Raw genomic sequence first — 20,193 nt, 5'->3', positions numbered from 1 at the left:
GCCTTTTTTTCTCCACACATAGTGTTGTGTGTTCCTTCCAAACAACTCAACTGTAGTTTCATCTGTCCACAGAATATTTTGCCAGTAGTGCTGTAGAACATCCAGGTGCACTTTTGCAAACTTCAGACGTGCAGCAATGTTTTTTTTGGATAGCAGTGGCTTCTTCTGTCGTGTCCTCCCATGAACACCATTCTTGTTTGATGTTTTACGTATCGTAGACTCGTCAACAGAAATGTTAGCATGTTCCAGAGATTTCTGTAAGTCTTAAGCTGACACTAGGATTCTTCTTAACCTCATTGAACATTCTGCGCTGTGATCTTGCAGTCATCTTTGCAGGACAGCCACTCCTAGGGAGAGTAGCAACAGTGCTGAACTTTCTCCATTTATAGACAATTTGTCTTACCGTGGACATCAAGGCTTTTAGCGATACTTTTGTAACCCTTTCCAGCTATGCAAGTCAACAATTCTTAATCTTAGGTCTTCTGCGATCTCTTTTGTTCGAGGCATGATTCACATCAGGCAATGCTTCTTGTGAATAGCAAACTCAAATTTGTGTTTTTATAGGGCAAGTCAGCTCTAACCAACATCTCCAATCTCGTCTCATTGATTGGACTCCAGGTTAGCTGACTCCAATTAGCTTTTGGAGAAGTCATTAGCCTTGGGGTTCACATATACTTTTTCTAACCTACACTGAATGTTGAAATTATGTATTCAATATAGACAAGAACAATACAATAATTTGTGTGTTATTAGTTTAAGCAGACTGTGTGTCTATTGTTGTGATTTAGATGAAGATCAAATCAAATTTGATGACCAATTTATGAAGAAATCCAGGTAATTCCAAAGGGTTCACATACTTTTTCTTGACACTGTATATCAAAGTGTTGGTTAGATATCAAAATGCCTTTCTTGCTTTAAAAAAAACACTCCAGATCCAGGTCCTTTGCTCAAAGATGAAGCAAAATACAGAAAAACGACCAATTTTAACGCCACACACATTGGCCATTTAAACCTTAATTTTTCATCAGGGAGAAACTGGTGACAAAAACACAGTTTCTGAAAGACACATCAACAGCGACAGCACTTTTGAAAAGGGAAGAAGTGAACTCCAGCTTTCAGTCTCTTATCACCAGTTGGTGGTATTTTTTTGTCTGCACCACAGTCCCAGAAGTATTTCAGAAACTGAAGACGTTTTTCAGGGTCGATCCTCTTCACAGTAAGGGGTGATCTTTGCTCCAGGTGGGCGTCAGATCCGACAGGCAGGAGAGAATAACAGAGCTTGTGTGTGTGTCTGTGTGTCCATTGCGGAAAGACTGCTATTATGATTGCACATATCTCTCTTCTCCTCAAAAGGACCTGTGGCCCCGAAGATTAAAGAAACGGAAGCTGACCATTCGGCCTACCGAGAGACTGGCAGGAAAGCTGAGAAAAGACTTCCGCTCCTTTTGTCTTCTTTGATCTTAGTTACCCTTTGAATCCCCAGGACATGGCTTCACTTCTGAAGAGAGAGCTTGGATTGTCCCAAATGTCACCATATTCCCTATATAGTAGTGCACTACTTTTGACCGGAGCCCTATGGGTTAGGTTAAATAGGGAGCAATTTGGGATTAAGCCCTTAGCTTAGGCTGCACAATGGTGTGGATGCTAGATGGTGGTAGGAGTTGTTAACGCAAAAGCAAATATGGTCATGTTCAAGGTTGAATGGACTTACTCAAAAACGGAATAACAGCAAGGAAAATCTACACCTAAAGACTTACTCGATCAGTGTTAATGCAAAATAGAAGGATGAGCAAATGTATGGTACAAAAGCAGCAATGTCACTGTCAAATTAAAAAGAATACTGAAAACTGTTGAATATCAAAAGCATCTAGGTAGAAAGATTTCTTTATTCTGGAAATATACCCATCTTCCCTGTCCTGTTGCATTGTGGATACAGGTAGTGTACACACGACACACGCACTCTCTCTCTCAACCTTGCTGTCTCTCTCTCCCTCTCTGACAGCAACAAGTGGACGGTGGACGAGCATGGGAAAAGAGTCGGCTGTCTTCTCACAGTGGGTGATTCAACAGAAGGGATTTTCATAAAAGCTCAGAGGCTCAGAAGAGCAAAGTTCAGAGCACGCCACACGACTGAGCCCAGACAGGCAGAGAGCAAAAGAGCAAAAAGAAGTGAAGGAAAACAACCCGGAGAGAAAACGAAAATAAAATGTTCCTCATCTCTATTTCTGGCAGCCAATATGGAGTGACAGAAAAGTTCACGGATGCCTGCGCAATAATTGAAACAAGGCAAGACAATCTTATATTTCTCATGTCCATGACGTGGATAGTACTTGTTTTCTTTCTGTCCTTGATTGGAACCAATGGCATAATTCCAAAAGTGCAAACCCTAACCTACTTGGCACTCTCGGCAATGCCCAATCAAGCTCTCAAAGTATTTAATTGAAAACAAATGCTACTTAAACCCAGGTCTGGCTGGCATACCGACGGTATTGTACAAAAGGACAGTACATGGAATGTGTTGTTTTCAGTGTTTCTTGGGAGGATACGGAAGCCATACTAGCATACCTAGTAAAATGCCAGTCACTGCCTGTGGCTACATGAGGTCATGTCCTATAATAACCAATAGAAACAATGGTCAGGTAGTCATGTCACAGACAAACTTGGTGTACCAAATGGCACCCTATTCCCTTTAAAGTCGACTACTTCTGACCAGTTGAGGACTGCTATAACGAGTGCGCTGAGGGGGGGGAGTGTTTTAATAAATAAAAGTAACAATCCAAAACAAGAAACCACGAACAACATACAGCAATGACACAGAAACAATAACGCCTGGGGACGGAACCAAAGGGAGTGACATATATAGGGAAGGTAATCAGGGAAGTGATGGGTCCAGGTGAGTCTGATGATGCGCAGGTGCGCGTCACAATGGTGACGGGTGTGCACCATAACGAGCAGCCTGGTGACCTAGAGGCCAGAGAGGGAGCACACGTGACAACAGCAGATAAGTCAGGGTTTTTAAGTTTTAGTAAGATAAGCGGACAACTGCTATTTTCGATCACTTATCTCAGATTTTTCCAGGACAATCTGTATTTTTAATCTGAAAGAAATGTTTAAGAAGTGTTACTCCTAGCAAATAATAGCAACACATGCCTTAAAGAAGCGTTTACACTTTAAATCTCAGGAAAAGTAGATAAAAACAGACCCAATTATTATCTCCTTTTCCATGTCAGTAAGTGAAGATAAAAATGGAGGGTGGTTGTTCTCTGACAAGGAGAAAAGACATGTCCTTGCTAGAGGACACTTGTTGCTAAAATGAATGGACAGCTCAACAAAACAAAAGCCTGTGGGTGGGAGAAAACTAGAGAGGTCGCAGAATGTGTTAGTAACACTACTGCTGGCCTGGTCAGCTAAGGCCATATGGATTCTGTTTTAGCATTAATTGGGGGGGGGGGGGGGGGGGGGGGGGGGGGGGGGGACTAGAGCAGTCACACAATGTGTTAGTAACACTACTGCTGGGCTGGTCAGCTAAGGCCATATGGATTCTGTCGGTCTGCGTTAAGTGTGTTGGTTCCCTGTTATTGATCTGTACGCCATGAAAATAAAGAGCTAGGGGATCTATTGACCACTGGGTAAAAGAGACACAGACACAGTCACAGCAACAAACACATGCAAGCGCACACACATGAGAATGCATACAAATGTGCACGCACACAGACACACACAACAGATCAAAACTAAATGGAAAGGACAGTATAACCCCGAACCAGCTGAATGAACCACGAATGAACCATCATCCATCCCAATGACTATCCTAGTAAAAAGCGAATTAACGGGCATCTCGCTCAACAATCGAGCACACACATTGAAGAGCAGTGGAGCTAGAGACTCAAAAACAAGCAAGACTAAACACAACCTAAAAGCCTGCGGAGCTATCAAGAATGGATCAGGTATGCATTCATTCATAGGGAGAGCAGTGGGATGTATTTACTCATAAGTGTCACTCGCCGTAGGGGGGCAGGGAAGGAGCGATGTGTCCCGCAGAAAGAGTAACTGTCTGATTAGGTAGGTGATGAGGTGGGTTGATTACGCCCAATTTGCCAAAAAATTTTGCCCTCCGCATTTACGCAATCCGAAGCAACCGCCTGCTGTCAGCAATCATTAGTGTTGGTGGTGACTCAGTTATCTGGACCGTATGACCCCTTGCAGGCAGGCACACACACCCCATACAGGGGTTTGACAACCTGGTGGTTCTGTTTTTTCTTCCTGCTAGACCTGGGTTCAAATAGTATGTGTTAACTTTCAAATAGAGCACTTCAGGTGCACTTGTTTGAGTTTGAGCCTTGTACAATGGAACCAATGGTGTAGTCCCAAACACCGCCCATCTCATGGCACTCCAACTATGATTCAACCAGTGGGCCCAGTGGGTTTCTTCTAATGGCCTCTATCGATGCCTCCGGAACTCTGATGGAAATGTTCGGAAATAGTGTTTTCCACGCAATCCTCTCTGAAGGAAGAGACTTTGTGGTTTTAGGGTTCACTGATTGCGAGGTAAAACACAACACCGACCTCATCACTCTAAGCTGGGTAAGTTAAAGGGTGTTTTCAAACCTCAAAAGGAGTCTTCTGTTGAGATAAGCACTTTCCAGGCCATCTGTTTTGGAGAGTTTAGGAAAGTCTTAAGAGAGGAATGTTCAATGCAGTCCATTTTCATGTTTCTTTCCTTCGCACATAAGAGAACTAAGAGAATGGTTATTAAATTACGAAAATAAATGGCCAACTCTCATTCCCTGAGGCCTTCAATAGCAACTGACCAATTTTGTCTTTTTGGTTTCAAAGGCTCATTTGTTCAAAAAAAAAAAAAAAATGTACTGAGAAATGCTCTTTCAAAAACATCAATGCAACTGATGTGAAAGACTGTACAGTACCTTCTGCTCTTTGAGTGACATTGTGACAGACATGAATGTGACATGCTGATTACAGCTTCAAGAAAATAGGAGACAAAAAAAGTTTGGAAAAAAATACTGTATGTTAACCAAATGTACTGTTTAATGTGGGATCAATTCATTTCCAAGACAAGTCCTGGTAAGGACATGAAATCCTTCAAAAGTCCAAAATAAATACAGAATATTTAATTCACCCTGGCTCAACCCAAAGAAGCTACACATCCTTTGAATTCAGTCCTACAGAACACCTGATTTGAATAGACAGTCTACTCAAATAACCAGAGAAAATATATTTACACACCCAGAAGCTACAATGAATAAACTGTCTATCCTTTCTTTTTATTCCTATTATTGTCAATATTACCATATTATGCCCCCTTTCACAATAACCACTTGGAAGCAGATAGAAAACAAACGTCAGTTGATTTAAACTAACACCGGGGGAGAAACCTTGTGTTATAAATACTGAATGTTAATGAACATTTAAATTTGGATAATGGATATTGAATTATTCAGTAAGAGAGCTGAACGGTCTTGGGGCATGTCGTCCCCGACATAAGATTGATATTGCATGGTAATGTCGGTAATTGACTAACAATAAGTTAGACTAGAGGAAAACCAGAGGATGTAGCGCTACTAACAACAATGAGATAGATAAATAGTGAGAGAAAAAGATAGAGATAGAGAAAAGAAAGATACAGAAAGAGCATTTTAAAGTTTTGTGGTGGAAGCATCATGTTATGGGTATGCTTGTCACCGGCAAAGTGAGTTTCAGGATCAAAAGAAAAATGAAAGGAGCAAAGCCTCAGTAAAAAGGTAGAGGAAACCCTGCCTCAGTTTTCTGAATACCTAACCCTGGGATAGTTTGATTTTTCAGCGGAACAATTATATACATTGAATGCCCAAGGCTTTCCAAGAGGTGTTGAGTGTTCCTAAATGATCCAGCCTCAGTCCTGACTTAAATCTGCCTAAAAATCTGAGACAAGGCTAGAATATTGCTGTCAGACAATGGTTCCCAACCAAATATACTGAGCAATGTTGACAAAAACAATGGATAGATGTTGTCCTAAGAGTTGTGCCAAGTTGATAGAAAGGCAGAAACATGTGAAGACTACGCAACGGATGTGTAGACTTTCGCTGGGCACATTATATAGGGAATAGGGTGCCATTTGGAATGCAGGAAACAGTCAGACTGGGAGGATTACACCTGCTGCTCCTGCCCTCCTATCTGCCCAGCTCAGAAGGAGCCCGTGTATCACATGTGTGTGTACCATGGGGATTACCAAACAGTCTTATTGGATTTTTTAAAAGTCAAAAATACAGGTCTCCCCAGGTAATCCATCTATCCACCACCCACACGTCAACAGCAAAATGCATCCAACTGCTTTCAAATTCTGCTTCGCTGCCAGACACTCTGAATTGATGATTCTTCGAGCGACTCCACTCTTTACCCAGATGGGATAATGGATTCGCAGGTGTCATTACGAGGCATTTGTCAAAAGCCTTGTCATTTTTCCCAGAGATAGAGCTTTTGTGTACGACACCAGACAGGGACCAAATATGACCTGGACTACCAGGCCTGGTCCGCACAGTGGATGTTCAAGCAACAAAAGGAGATGCAAGCCTCCTCCGACGTCATTTCAGTTGAATGGAGATGACGGGAGATAATGGGAATTATGGCTTTTATAGCTATTCAATGCTTCCTGACACACTTCCGACCTGACCTGCGCTCATGTAAATAATAACATGTCCATCTCACCTGGCTGAGAAAGCGAGAACGATCAATTAGGCTGCTTAGTATCCGAGATTAGTATTTAATTCACTGTATATACTGTTCACCTTTCTCATTGGCTCGCGATGGAATGCCCCTAAAAATACATCAGAAGAAATGATCTATCTTCAAAGCCTTTCAAACAAAGGCCCACAAAAAAACAGTAGCCCAGCCACTTGGATTGCTATGTAACTGAGGGATGATAAACAAAAATATGACAGAGTGGGCAAGTCAAAAGATGTCCATTCGGGGACCCTATTGGAAGATCTTGAACTCTTGCGCCCATTATCTGTACCAATGCCTATTATATGTACCACCCTACTTCAATGGTAGAACACGAACAGCCTCTGGTGTCTGCTGAGGTAAAAGAAGTAGGCTTCCACTTTCAACAAAACATAACGGAGGATATTGCTTTTTCTCCATTCTAATTATTGACAGCTGCTGCTAACTATTTAAAAATTAGAGGACATACTATGGAGAGAAATAGTAAAGGCCTCTTTTTGTACGCACTAACTCCGCCATGGACAAAGCAAATGTGGAAACTAATGCCGATTTTGGACGTTACTTGGATAACGGCAAAAATTAAGAATTTATGTACACTGAATAAAAATATAAATGCAACAATTTCAAAGATTTTACTGTGTTACAGTTCATATAAGGAAATCAGTCAATTGAAATAAATTCATTAGGCCCTAATCTATGGATTTCACATGACTGGGAATACAGATATGCATCTGTTGGTAACAGATACCTTTAAAAAAAAAAAAGGTAGGGGCGTAGATCAGTCAGTATCTGGTGTGACTACCATTTTCCTCATGCAGCGCGAAGCATCTACTTTGCATAGAGTTGATCAGGCTGTTGATTGTGGCCTGTGGAATGTTGTCCCACTACTCTCCAATGGCTGTGATAAGTTGCTGGATATTGGCGGGAATTGGAACACGCTGTTGTACACGTTGATCCAGAGCATCCCAAACGTGCTGGTGAGTCTGGTGAGTATGTCTGGTGAGTATGCAGGCCATGGAAGAACTGGGACATTTTCGGCTTCTAGGAATTGTGTAAAGATCCTTGCGACATGGGGCTGTGTATTATCATGCTGAAACATGCGGTGATGGCGGCAGATGAATGGCACAACAATGGGCCCTGGGATCTCGTCACAGTATCTTTGTGCATTCAAATTGACAGATAAAATGCAATTGTGTTTGTTGTCCGTGGATTATGCCTGCCCATACCATAACCCCACCATGGGGAACTCTGTTCACAACGTTGACATCAGCAAACTGCTCGCCCACACGACGCCATACACGCTGTCTATCATCTGCCCGGTACTGTTGAAACTGGGATTCATCCATGAAGAGCACACATCTCCAGCGTGCCAGTGGCCATCGAAGGTAAGCTTTTGCCCACTGAAGTCGGTTATGACGACAAACTGCAGTCAGGTCAAGACCCTGGTTAATACGACGAGCACACAGATGAGCTTCCCAGTGATGGTTTCTGACAGTTTGTGCAGAAATTCTTCGGTTATGCAAACCCACAGTTTCACCAGCTGTCCGGGTGGCTGGTCTCAGACGATCCCACAGGTGAAGAAGCCAGATGTGGAGGACCTGAGCTGGCATGGTTACACGTGGTCTGCGGTTGTGAAGCCGGTTGGACATACTGCCAAATTCTCTAAAACGACTTACGGTAGAGAAATTCACATTTTATTGTCCCCAGCACAAGGTGCACCTGTGTAATGATCATGCTGTATTATCAGCTTCTTCATATGCCACACCTGTCAGGTGGATGTATTATCTTGGCAAAGGAGAAATGTTCACTAACAGGGATATAAACTAATATTTGCACAATATTTGAGAAAAATAAGCTTTTTGTGCATATGAACAATTTCTGGGATATTTTATTTTAGCTCATGAAACATGGGAACATCACTTTACATGTTGTGTTTATATTTTTGTTCATTATAATAAAATAAAACACATAAAGCCTTCATAATTCATAAAGGTCATGTTAACTGACTGATATTACCTCAAAGAACAAAATGTATAATATCTCCTAAGCTTGTGTTAAACGGCAAAAATAAGGTCTGAGGTTATCCCAAAACCCTATTCTTTCCCCATTAATTTTCACCATAGGATTGGCTGAACGAACCAGAGGTAAGTCATTTCCGGGTTTTAAGACTACAAGCTGGCGAACTCTATAGAGAAAGTGGTATTAGTTCAGCTAAAAGGTTTATGATTGGGCTCTATCTAGCCTGTATAAAACCATAGAGCAATGACATGACATTGATGTAGCCTACTCTTACTTTTTTATTCGATTCCAATTGATGTAATCCATTAAAAACAACTGTCTTTAACTGAAAAAAATTCTGGTATGGTAATTTCCTATCAAGATCGGGAGTAAAATATCCCTTGACTGTCCATATTTGAAATGTGTAACTAAATCATGTCAACCGTGATTGAGTTATACAGCCTGTACTTTTTTATCAAATGAAAACGTAGGCTAATAAAGTTATTTCAAATGGCATATATTATATTATTTTGCCATTTAAGGTGAAACATTTGAATGAAAGATAGGCCTATTATACTCCAAGCCTTAAAGTTTCTGATGCTCCTAATAGGTCGACATTTCATTGGGGGCGGGAGTAGAGAACCTAGATGCAGATGTCTGGTATCATAATCACTTGACACGGTAACAACGAGAGATCAACTTTTTCCCCTGGCTTATTCTTGTGGGTTTTTGGTTGCAAGCAAGTTTGCTTTAACACGCAGATGCATGTAATCTCCCGTTAGTAGCATTTTAAGAAACACAGGGCCAGTGGTATTGCTTAGCACAGTGCTGCATACTGCCTGTTGGCTGCAATGCACACCCCTGGTTTAGATGTTCTAGTTGAATAGAATAAAAAGTAGTGTTGGAGCTTGATTCATAGCTTCAGCACTGCTGGAGTAAATGTGCATAATATTAAGCTGCAATACTTTACATGTATATCAACATGGGGTATGTGGATCGGGGTGAGGTGCGAGTGGGGGTGCTGTAGGATTATTTAAGATACTCGTTGAAGAGGTAGATACTCTGCTGTCCTAGCTTCAGGGGGAAGCTGGTTCCACCATTGGGGTGCCAGGACAGAAGAGCTTGGACTGGGAGCTGCCCTCCCGTAGGGGTGGAGGGGTCAAGAGACCAGAGGTGGCAGAATGGAGTGCTCGGGTTGGGGTGTAGGGTTTGAGCATGGCCTGAAGGTACGGAGAGGCAGTTCCTCTTGCTGCTTCATAGGCAAGTACAATGGTCTTGTAGTGGATGCGAGCTTCGACTGGAAGCCAGTGGAGAGTGCTGGGGAGCAGGGCAAAAGGGGAGAACTTCGGAAGGTTGAACACCAGGCGGGCTGCAGTGTTCTGGATAAGTTGCAGGTGTTTGATGGCACAAGAGGGGAGCCCAGACAACAGCAAGTTGCAGTAGTCCAGACGGGAGATGACAAGCACCTGGATTAGGACAATGGAGTTGTCAACCGTGATGGAGAAGTGTTGGAGCGGACAGGCCTTCGCCGGGAGGAAGAGCAGCTTCGTCTTGTCGAGGTTGCGCTTGAGGTGGTGGGCCAACATCCAAGCTGATATACAGTGCATTCGGAACGTTTTCAGGCCCCTTGACTTTTCCCGCATTTTGTTACATTACAGCCTTATTCTAAAATGGGTTAAATAAAAAAATGACCTCATCAATCTACACACAATACCCAATTTGTTGAAATAACAGAAATACCTTAGTTACATAAGTATTCAGACCCTTTGCTATGAGACTAGAAATTGAGCTCAGGTTTATCCTGTTTCCATTGATCATCCTTGAGATGTTTCTACAACTCGGGTGAGAAGGGCCTTGATCAGGGAGGTGACCAAGTAGATGGTAAATAGTTTCCTAGGGTTAGAGGCAGAAGCTTGACATTTAGAGTGATATAACGCGGCTTTGGCAGTGGATACAGAGGTAGAGAAGGTAGAGAGGAGGGAGTGAAAGGTTGATAGGTCCTCTGGAAGTTTTGTTTTCCTCCATTTTCGCTCAGCTGCCCGCAACCTTGTTCTGTAAGCTCGCAATTAGTCACTCAGCCACGAAGCAGGAAGGGAGGGCCGAACAGCCTCTAGTAAAGATGAGGTCAAGCGTATTACCTGCCTTGTGAATGGAAGGGGACTGGGAAAGGGTGAGGTCAGAAGAGGCAAGAAGGGGAAAGAAAGAGTAAGAAATAAATTATTTGAAGGCAGATGTCGGGAGGTTGAAGTCACCAAGTACAAAGAGCTGTGAGCCATTGTCAGGAAATTAGTTTATCAAGGTGTCAAGCTCATTGATGATGTAAGATGACAACAATGTCAATCTTGAGTGCACAAGTTACAGTGACAGCATGGCATTCAAATGAGTAGATGAGCGACGGAGAAAATAAAAAACCTCCACTTATGAGAAATGAGTAGCCCTGTGCCACCACCAGAATCTCTCAGACTATGAGAGAAAACGTAGTCAGATGAAGAGAGCAGCTGGAGTAGCAGTATTCTCTGTGGGGATCCATGTCTCCGTCAGGGCCAAAAAGTCAAGGGACTGAAGGGCACAATAGGCTGAGATGAACTCCGCGTTTTTGACAGCAGATCGGCAGAGACCAGGAATTCCACATGGGTTGTGCACACAGGGTACACTAAATTTGAAGGGTTGCAGCCAAGGGGTGGGGAGGATCTGGACAGCTTACAGTGAGATGAGTGAACAGGTATAAAACACACACACACATCTGAAAATAACTAGGTAAGATACTCAAGTGAGAGAGTGGTGTGGAGCCTTCCTCTCTTTCCTACCTCAAACAACTCTGCAGAACCGTCTTTGTTTCGGTGATGGTCTTAGTTTTGCAACGAGATCATCGGTTTGAGGAAACAGGGGAGACTGGAGAACTAATACTAATTTCTAATTGCCTTGCAAAGGTGAAGAGCATACCTCCTAGTCGGTACGAATTGCCTAGGAGAGGAAAGTTACACTCCCCCTCTAATACATCCACTGATTACCAAAACAACAACAGTCACAAATTGCCCTGCCCCTTAATCCTGGTTGACGGGTCAACAATCATCTGCACGTTAACCACCAAGTAGGCTGCTGGGAAGACAGGCAGCACTTAAAGCAGAAAGACAGTTTAAAAAAAAGACAGTACCAGACAAAATATAAAGACAAAAATTATACTTATCAATCCTGGATATCAGGAGTCCTCTAGCTAGAGAATGACCCAGAATAGAGGAGTCCTTTAGACAGCGCCAGTTCAATTCAATATATGTTTTATGCCCAAAGAACATCCACAGTCCCTATTGATCACCACCATGGGTACACCCACAATCTTTCATGATTCAGGCATTCGCCTAACAGTACCTTAAGCTTGTAAAGATAATACAGTATGTACGCATCAAATGGATCCAGATTATGACAATACAGTGCTCTCTACTCCTCAAGCAAATTTTGATTTCATTTTGGAAAACAGGATAATAAGAAAGTTAGAGGAAAACAGTGCTGGCGCTAAGCTAGGCTCAGTGTGGCCTGACAGAGCAGAACAGTACCTGAGGCCACTAACGCCCTATTCAGACTGTCTCTGAGCACCTAACCTTATCTGAACCCCATTCACCTGGGCCCGTATTTATACAGCGTTTCAGAGTAGGAGTGCTGATCTTATACTTTTTTAAATAAACAAAATATATTTTATACTTTTTAACACGTACCAACAAACAGGTGTGATCATTCTACAGTGGTCCCTGCAGCGTACGCTCAAACCGGTGTGATTAGAATGCTTCTTTAGAAAGTCCAGTTTCGATTGATGCAACAGTCAGCGTTTGAGCTGGCCACACTGTTTTTTCACAGAAACATTTTGCACGAACACAGTCCTTACAAATTTATGTCCTGAATGTGACCAGTTTATTTTGGGATGTAATGTTCAGACATTCAGAGAAGTAGAGACAGCCTTACGCACTCCTCCAAACCACAAAATGTAGGCTACATTTGTCCTAGCGCTAACTGAGAAAAGATTAACGTAACACAAGCAGTCATATTTAGATAACTCTCGGCTGACAGAAACCACAATATGAATTAGGCAATAGGAATGACTATTTATAATTCATCACGTCACGGGTGAGCTCACCATTGATCGAAATAATTGAGTAAAACACTTTGTAGTAATCTAAAGTTATCCGACAATGGGTAGTTTGTGCGCGCCGCCATGTTTGTTTTTTACTTGAAAGATGAGAGAACCATTCCTTCACCTCAATTTAACATCTTTGGTCTGAGAGACGTTTACGTGACACCCACTTTCCCAACAAGTTCGACAAAAAGTTAGAACATATGAAATCTTACACTACTTCTCTACTATTCAAATCGGAACAAAAATATCCGCTAACAATCAAAAGTTACAGCAGTTTGTCGGAGTTTAAAGTGATGTAAAGTAGCTAGCTAACGTCAGCTAACAGCTCTCTCATGTCTCTTCACTGAGGTCCCAAACAGAGCCGTTGCTATTAATACTCACACACACAGAGGAGCCCATGGGACAGCGAAGGCAAAAACCATGAGGAGGGTGAAGAGGGTGATTGAATTTAGAACAATAGTGTAATGATGATGAAGAATTGTGAACACCAAGAAAGAAGCTACAAGGAGGCAGCCAAGCCAAGAGCGCGTCGTCTTCCATCTCAGTATCGTACACCATGCTCTAAATAACTCAACTGGCTAGTTTTCCTGTCTTTAAAGAGAAGAGTGGTTTGTACATTGATCCTGCTACCCTGATTGGATAGATGGAAGCCGTTTCCGTTCACTCGCTTCATATTTCACCTAATCACTTCTGATCGCATGTGTCGGTCTAATCATTTAAATTACTGCGGCCTCCTGTCAGCCTGCTACTATGATAAATCAATAGGCGAGGAAGTTTGCTAGCAGCTATCAATGTGAATTATATCTAACAAGCGAAGTGAGAGTAGGGAAAGAAGAAGAAACGCTGATCTGCATGCGGACTGAGTGACAGCAAACTTGTCTGCCAGCTTGCCCTCCAAGTTTGGAGGACAAGACACACAGACACACACATATCCGCATGCTGCTCCTAATCTGCAGCTGTTTTGTTCTATAAACCTGCAGATATATATTTTTCCAACATCTATTTAGGCATAATAAAACACTTTTCCTTTCACGAATATCAACTGTCAATTTATGGATAACAACACACTAGAATCTGATACGTAGGCTAAAGGGGGGAAAAAAATTCCATTGTTTTTTATTGCGTGTGAAAACTTCTTTCAGTTTTTACACGGGTCAACATAGACATTTTAATATGAAGGAGAGTTGTGTAGTCTATTCGGTTCAGTCAGTCAGCATCAGTGATTTGTATTTTCCTGCAACTTTCTGAAACGGCACAGGAATGTCCCTGTGTGTGTGTGTGTGTGTGTGTGTGTGTGTGTGTGTGTGTGTGTGTGTGTGTGTGTGTGTGTGTGTGTGTGTGTGTGTGTGTGTGTGTGACTACACTTTGTGTAGCCAATAGTGATGATGCTAATGATAAACTACTTCTGGTGGAAATGAAAAACCTTCTCAATGAAATGTTAACTACGAGGTGGCCTATGCATACTGTACCTGGTAGAATGATATCAATCTAATGGCCATTTGTTTAGCAAACTCTTGCAAAACACACCCAAAATCTAAATGTATATTTTTTCCAGACCTCAAAAGCAGCCCTTGATGTGGTTTACGCATTGTTGTGGACTTAGAACATCCAATTGTGTTGTTTTTCTCTTTACAAAGTGTGATTTTGAGAGCAAAAACGTACAAAAAAATGGGGGGGGAAATGAAACCTGAAAAAACGAATTGGAGAAAACGGAATATGGGAAGAAACAAGACGAATCAAGCAAAAAATAAAATAGATTTTATAGGGCCCTATGTATGCTATGCTCAGTTAACATATGTGTCCCCCTTGGTTTTAAAGGTTCTCAGAGGGAAGGGGTTCCCCTTTTCCGGCCAGTGGGTCCCTCTTCCCACTGATCTCCCTCCATTCCAGAGAGGACTGTCATCCAAATACATAGTGATTTTTGGGGGTTTATTTGTATAAAACTTAAGCAATGCCTCATTGTCTTCTGTGTTCTATTATTACAGTTTGCATATACTGTCGTGTTCTAGTAGCAGAGTGTATACAAGTGTAGTAGTCCTAGTATAGTTATTTCTGATTAAATGTGTGATCTAACTGCCGCACAGTCCAAAGTAATACGATTGATATATAGTAGTATATCAAAGTAATCGGACCAATTATTTTTCTACATTTAACTTTGACTATATGTACAGTAACTGCTTTGCTTTAAATAGTAAAGTAAAACTGCTTCCACTACCACAAAAATACCTTTAAAGAGCTAAATCCAGCCCAACTACTTTACTTCATGTAAAGTTACCATCTAGTTCATTGTGATCTTACAGGCAAAACTTATACTAGATCAGCACTCCAACTCCGAGATGCTTTATGAATATGGGCCTGGGGGTGGAGGTGACCTTCTCACTGTTGAAACTCTATGGTTTATCCAGAGGTATTGTTCTGATACATAGAAAGGTCTCTTCACATACAATAGCCTAGCCTGGTGCTCCAGTCCGTTCGTGTTTTAGCCAACTTCACACTCCATCTCTCTTGTCTCTGTGGTCTGTAGAGTGTGGACACTCTAGTGCCTCCAGTCCAATCCTTATCACTCATATTAATTCCCAGTGGAGGTGCATCTCCTATATTTCCTGTCGGCCTAAGGCCATTTACCCAGCAGGGCTCCCAGTTTAAAGGGGCAATCTGGGATTAGTACAAACATGTTTTAACTCAAATGGATGGTCAGTTCTTGCATCCATATCTTCATCTATGAATTTGAGAGTGGTTACATATAACCAGCCCCATACCTTAGCTGTTTAGCAAAAAAGTGGTAGGGTGAGAGCTTTGTTGTTGTTTGAATCCCAGTTGGCCCCTTTAAGGAGCCTCTTAGTCTTACTGCCAGGATGGACAGGGCCTGACCCACCCACTGTGGTCGATACTGAATCCCATTGGCACACATTTCTAGAGACAAAATGGGTCAAAATCCCGAACAAAATGTAATCTGTTTATTGGAGTGTGTACCAACAATCTGGGACAGTTTCCAATTAATTTTTCCGGTTTCTGTTTAACACAACTACTTTCTTAGGAAGCACATTTTACTCTCAAAACCAGAAAACAACACTGACAAGTCAACTGCTCTGACTGTCTGAGTATGCCTGTGACTCACAGAGTAGACAGTCCGGAGAGTATATCCAAGTGTTGACTTTTGACATCAGTACGAGATGGCGGGCCAAGCTCACAGTGCCTCGGGAGTCCATTAGCATTCAAAGCTAGCGCTGCATGTCAAAAAGCAACTACGTCAAAAAAAACAAGGTCGATGGAGGAACGGCGACCACGAGTCAGAAAAAACTAACGTCTCAAATTCGTTTTTCATAGACTTAAAGGTCTGTGCTGTGTTGCAGCGATCAGGTTGTGTTGCTAGGTTTTCCTCTGCGGAGATTGACCAATGTGCCGGATTAGGTGACCCAGACTGTAACGTAATAGTTATTGTGAATGTCGAAACACATAAAGACACAGTAAATCCTCAGTGATCTTGTTATAAACACACTCTGAGTTTGTCCCCATAGTACAGTATGTGTGTAGTATGTGTGTTTTGATGTATTGTATGTCGCCGTAGTACACTAACCCTTTGCCAACTCACTTGAGTGATTTACAGTCAAAAACTCATTACACAATAATTAATCTCTCTGTCTGTGAAACTCCTAGTGGATGGCATATATAGCATTGCTACTGCCTTAAAGTTCCTGAGACCTGAAGCGCTGTCATCCCAGAACCAGAGATGCCTTTTCTGGGTCAGTGGTACTGACAGAGCATCGTAAATACATTGTGTTTGTTGTGTTGTGGGTTATTATCCAGGGTCTGCTCTGGATTTACCTTCCTCTTGGCCCGGAGCTGGCCGTGGTAGTTGTCAGATGAATCCCCCGGGATCTCTCCCCCCCACAGCGTCACCCCGACGATGGTGTAGGTGATGCCCATTACCATTAGGGGCAGTAGGTAAACCAGTAGCATCACAATGATATGAAACCTGGGCACGACAGGGAGAAGAAGAAAACCAGAATGTAAACAAAGATGATTGATTAGAAACAATAATGAGTAAAATGGCTCTGGCCCATTTTTAAAGAGGATATGCGGGCAGAGAAGTAAGGGATGAGAGGAGGGAGGAAAATAGGGGTTGGGTAAACTAGACATGATAAAAAGAGCAGTTCAAATCTCAGAGAGAGGAGAGAGAGAGAGAGAGGGAGAGTTAGGGAGAGAGAGGAGAGAGAGAGAGAAAGAGAAAGAGAGTGGAGAGAGAGAGAGAGAGAGAGAGAGAGAGAGGGAGAGAGAGAGAGGAGAGAGAGGAGAGAGAGAGAGAGAGAGAGAGAGGAGAGCGATAGAGAAAGAGAGAGAGAGTACCAGTGTGCACTTCCAACCAGAGAGGACAAAAGCAAAGGGAAGAGAGAAAAGCCAACTGTAGGTGCTAATATGATGACGTGTTTATACTGTAACACAACAAAAGGAATGAGGTGAGATAACACATTGACTCGTAGAGAGAAGATTGAAAAGAAGGGCTATGCTAAGCTAGCCTAGAGAGGGCAAGTTAATCTATCTCAACTGGTACAGTCACATCTTTTGTTTGTCACAGCCAATGTGTGATGAGCACTCCGGCACAATATGGCTGCCATATGCAACCCTGAAGAAGGCCACGGGCTGAAATAACAATAAATACGCTTTTCTATCAACTTCCACTGTCCTCTAAGAGTTGTTGAATATCCTCCTCACTTCAGTTGGCTCCTCAATTCATGCATCCCATAATGCATAAGCTACCATAAAGTGTAACCATGTGAAACTGGTGTTAAACGGGTGTTAAACGTGTCTCATATGAAGTAGTCGTATAGACGTCTAGAATGAGGTGGCCTGGTACAATGTACCGCGGCCAACATGAGTTCAAATCTGACCTACTGCTTTTTCAGCACTCTCTCTCCTACCTTTCACCTCTATCTCTCTCTATCCAATAAACAAATAAACTTTAAAGATACAGTTGAAGTCGGAAGTTTACATACACTTAGGTTGGAGTCATTAAAACAAATTTTTCAACCACTCCATAAATTTCTTGTTAACAAACTATAGTTTTGGCAAGTCGGTTAGACATCTACTTTGTGCATGACACAAATAATTTTTCCAACAATTGTTTACAGACAGATTATTTCACATATAATTCACTGCATCACAATTCCAGTGGGTCAGAAGTTTACATACACTAAGTTGACTGTGCCTTTAAATGGCTTTAGAAGCTTCCGATGGGCTAATTGACATCTCTTGAGTCAATTGGAGGTGTACCTGTGGATGTATTTCAAGGCCTACCTTCAAACTCAGTGTATATTCGCGTGACATCATGGGAAAATCAAAATAAATCAGCCAAGACCTCAGAAAAAAATTGTAGACCTCCACAAGTCTGGTTCATCCTTGGTAGCAATTTCCAAACGCCTGAAGGTACCACGTTCATTTGTACAAACAATAGTATGCAAGTATAAACACTATGGGACCACGCAGCCGTCATACCGCTCAGGAAGGAGACGCGTTCTGTCTCCTAGAGATGAACATACTTTGGTGTGAAAAGTGCAAATCAATCCCAGAACAACAGCAAAGGACCTTGTGAAGATGCTGGAGGAAACAGGTACAAAAGTATTTATATCCACAGTAAAACGAGTCCTATATCGACATTTTTGGAGAAATGTCCTCTGGTCTGATGAAACAAAAATAGAACTGTTTGGCCATAATGACCATCGTTACGTTTGGAGGAATAAGGGGGAGGCTTGCAAGCCAAAGAACACCATCCCAACCTTGAAGCATGGGCGTGGCAGCATCGTGTTTGGGGGTGCTTTGCTGCAGGAGGGACTGGTGCACCACAAAATAGATGGCTTCATGAGGACGGAAAATTATGTGGATATATTGAAGCAACATCTCAAGACATCAGTCAGGAAGTTAAAGCTTGGTCGCAAATAGGTCTTCCAAATGGACAATGACCCCAAGCATACTTCCAAAGTTGTGGGAAAATGGCTTAAGGACAACAAAGTCAAGGTATTGGAGTGGCCATCACAAAGCCCTGACCTAAATTCTATGGAAAATGTGTGGGCAGAACTGAAAAAGCGTGTGAGCATGCAGGCCTACAAACCTGACTCAATTACACCAGCTTTGTCAGTAGGAATGGGACAAAATGCACCCAACTTATTGTGGGAAGCTTGTGGAAGGCTCCCCGAAACGTTTGACCCAAGTTAAACAATTTAAAGGCAATGCTACCAAATACTAATTGAGTGTATGTAAACTTCTGACCCACTGGGAATGTGATGAAAGAATTAAAAGCTGAAATAAATCATTCTCTCTACTATTATTCTGACATTTCACATTCTTAAAATAAAGTGGTGATCCTAACTGACCTAAGACAGGGAATTCTTACTAGGATTAAATGTTAGGAATTGTGAAAAACTGAGTTTAAATGTATTTGGCTAAGGTGTATGTAAACTTCCGACTTCAACTGTATATACTGTATATTTTTTATAAGGCTTGAAGTAGGCTAGTCTACAAAGGAGGCTACTGGGCTAAAGGTGCCGTTACTCACATGAAGGGGTCGTCCTCCTTGCGGGGCCAGGCCACATAGCAGATGGTCCGGCGGGGCAGGATGCGGATGGTGGAGTAGAAGCAGAGGGGGAAGGCCAGCACCACAGCCAGCGCCCAGATACACATGATCACCACCTTGGTGGCTGTGGCCGACAACCGTGGCTTCAGAGGGTGGATGATGGCCATGTACCTGCAGGGGTCAAGATGTCGAAATGGGGTTGAAGGTCAAACATAAGGAAAGGGAAAGGGGGATACCTAGTCAGTTGTACAACTGAGTGCATTCAATTGAAATGTGTCTTCGCATTTAACCCAACCCCTCTGAATCAGAGGAAGTCCACTCATTAATTTAATTTAGGAGTCAGGGAATTAATTGGAAGTCCCATTCATTAATTTAGTTTTTGTAGTGGCAAATTACATAAATGAATGTGTGAAGGTTATATAACATGTTTGACATGCAATTTTAATGATTTAATTAAATTCCTGTACTGAATTGAGAAGGAATTGACTGCAACCTTGCTCCTGTCTTGGTCTTCTGTGTTTCCAAAACACAAAGATGTTCCACTTGAGGTCTGGCGGTCTCTATTGTAACATGGATTCATTCATATCAAACCAGAGGCTTTAGAACAAAGCCACGGACAAAGTTGAAACAATGGATCGTCCAAATTAGTGGGAGATTACTCTAAACACGCTGTAAGCCTGGGGACACACTTTATTATGCTGCTGTGTCCTCTGATTTGCCTCACTTTATGACTGTCCATTACTGAGAGCCATGGCTCGTTGATGCTAATGCTAATTATCATCTC

At 42.3% G+C, this 20,193-nt stretch overlaps 1 protein-coding gene across 1 annotated transcript in view; it reads right to left on the bottom strand.

Annotated features, from left to right (window-relative positions):
- Positions 1 to 20,193, bottom strand: part of LOC120051957 (neuromedin-K receptor-like) — a 29,808-nt gene that overhangs the window by 3,155 nt on the left and 6,460 nt on the right. Inside the window, exons 2-3 of the mRNA XM_038998835.1 lie at positions 19,392 to 19,580; positions 16,667 to 16,817 (exon numbers count right to left, since the gene is read on the bottom strand). Coding sequence (XP_038854763.1) covers positions 16,667 to 16,817; positions 19,392 to 19,580 — 340 coding nt within the window. The remainder of the gene's footprint in view (positions 1 to 16,666; positions 16,818 to 19,391; positions 19,581 to 20,193) is intronic.

This window comes from Salvelinus namaycush, chromosome 8, assembly GCF_016432855.1.
Source record: "Salvelinus namaycush isolate Seneca chromosome 8, SaNama_1.0, whole genome shotgun sequence".
NCBI classification, from domain to species: domain Eukaryota; kingdom Metazoa; phylum Chordata; class Actinopteri; order Salmoniformes; family Salmonidae; genus Salvelinus; species Salvelinus namaycush.
The sequence above is the reverse complement of the archived record's forward strand: the minus strand, read 5'-3'. Positions and strand labels throughout refer to the sequence as shown.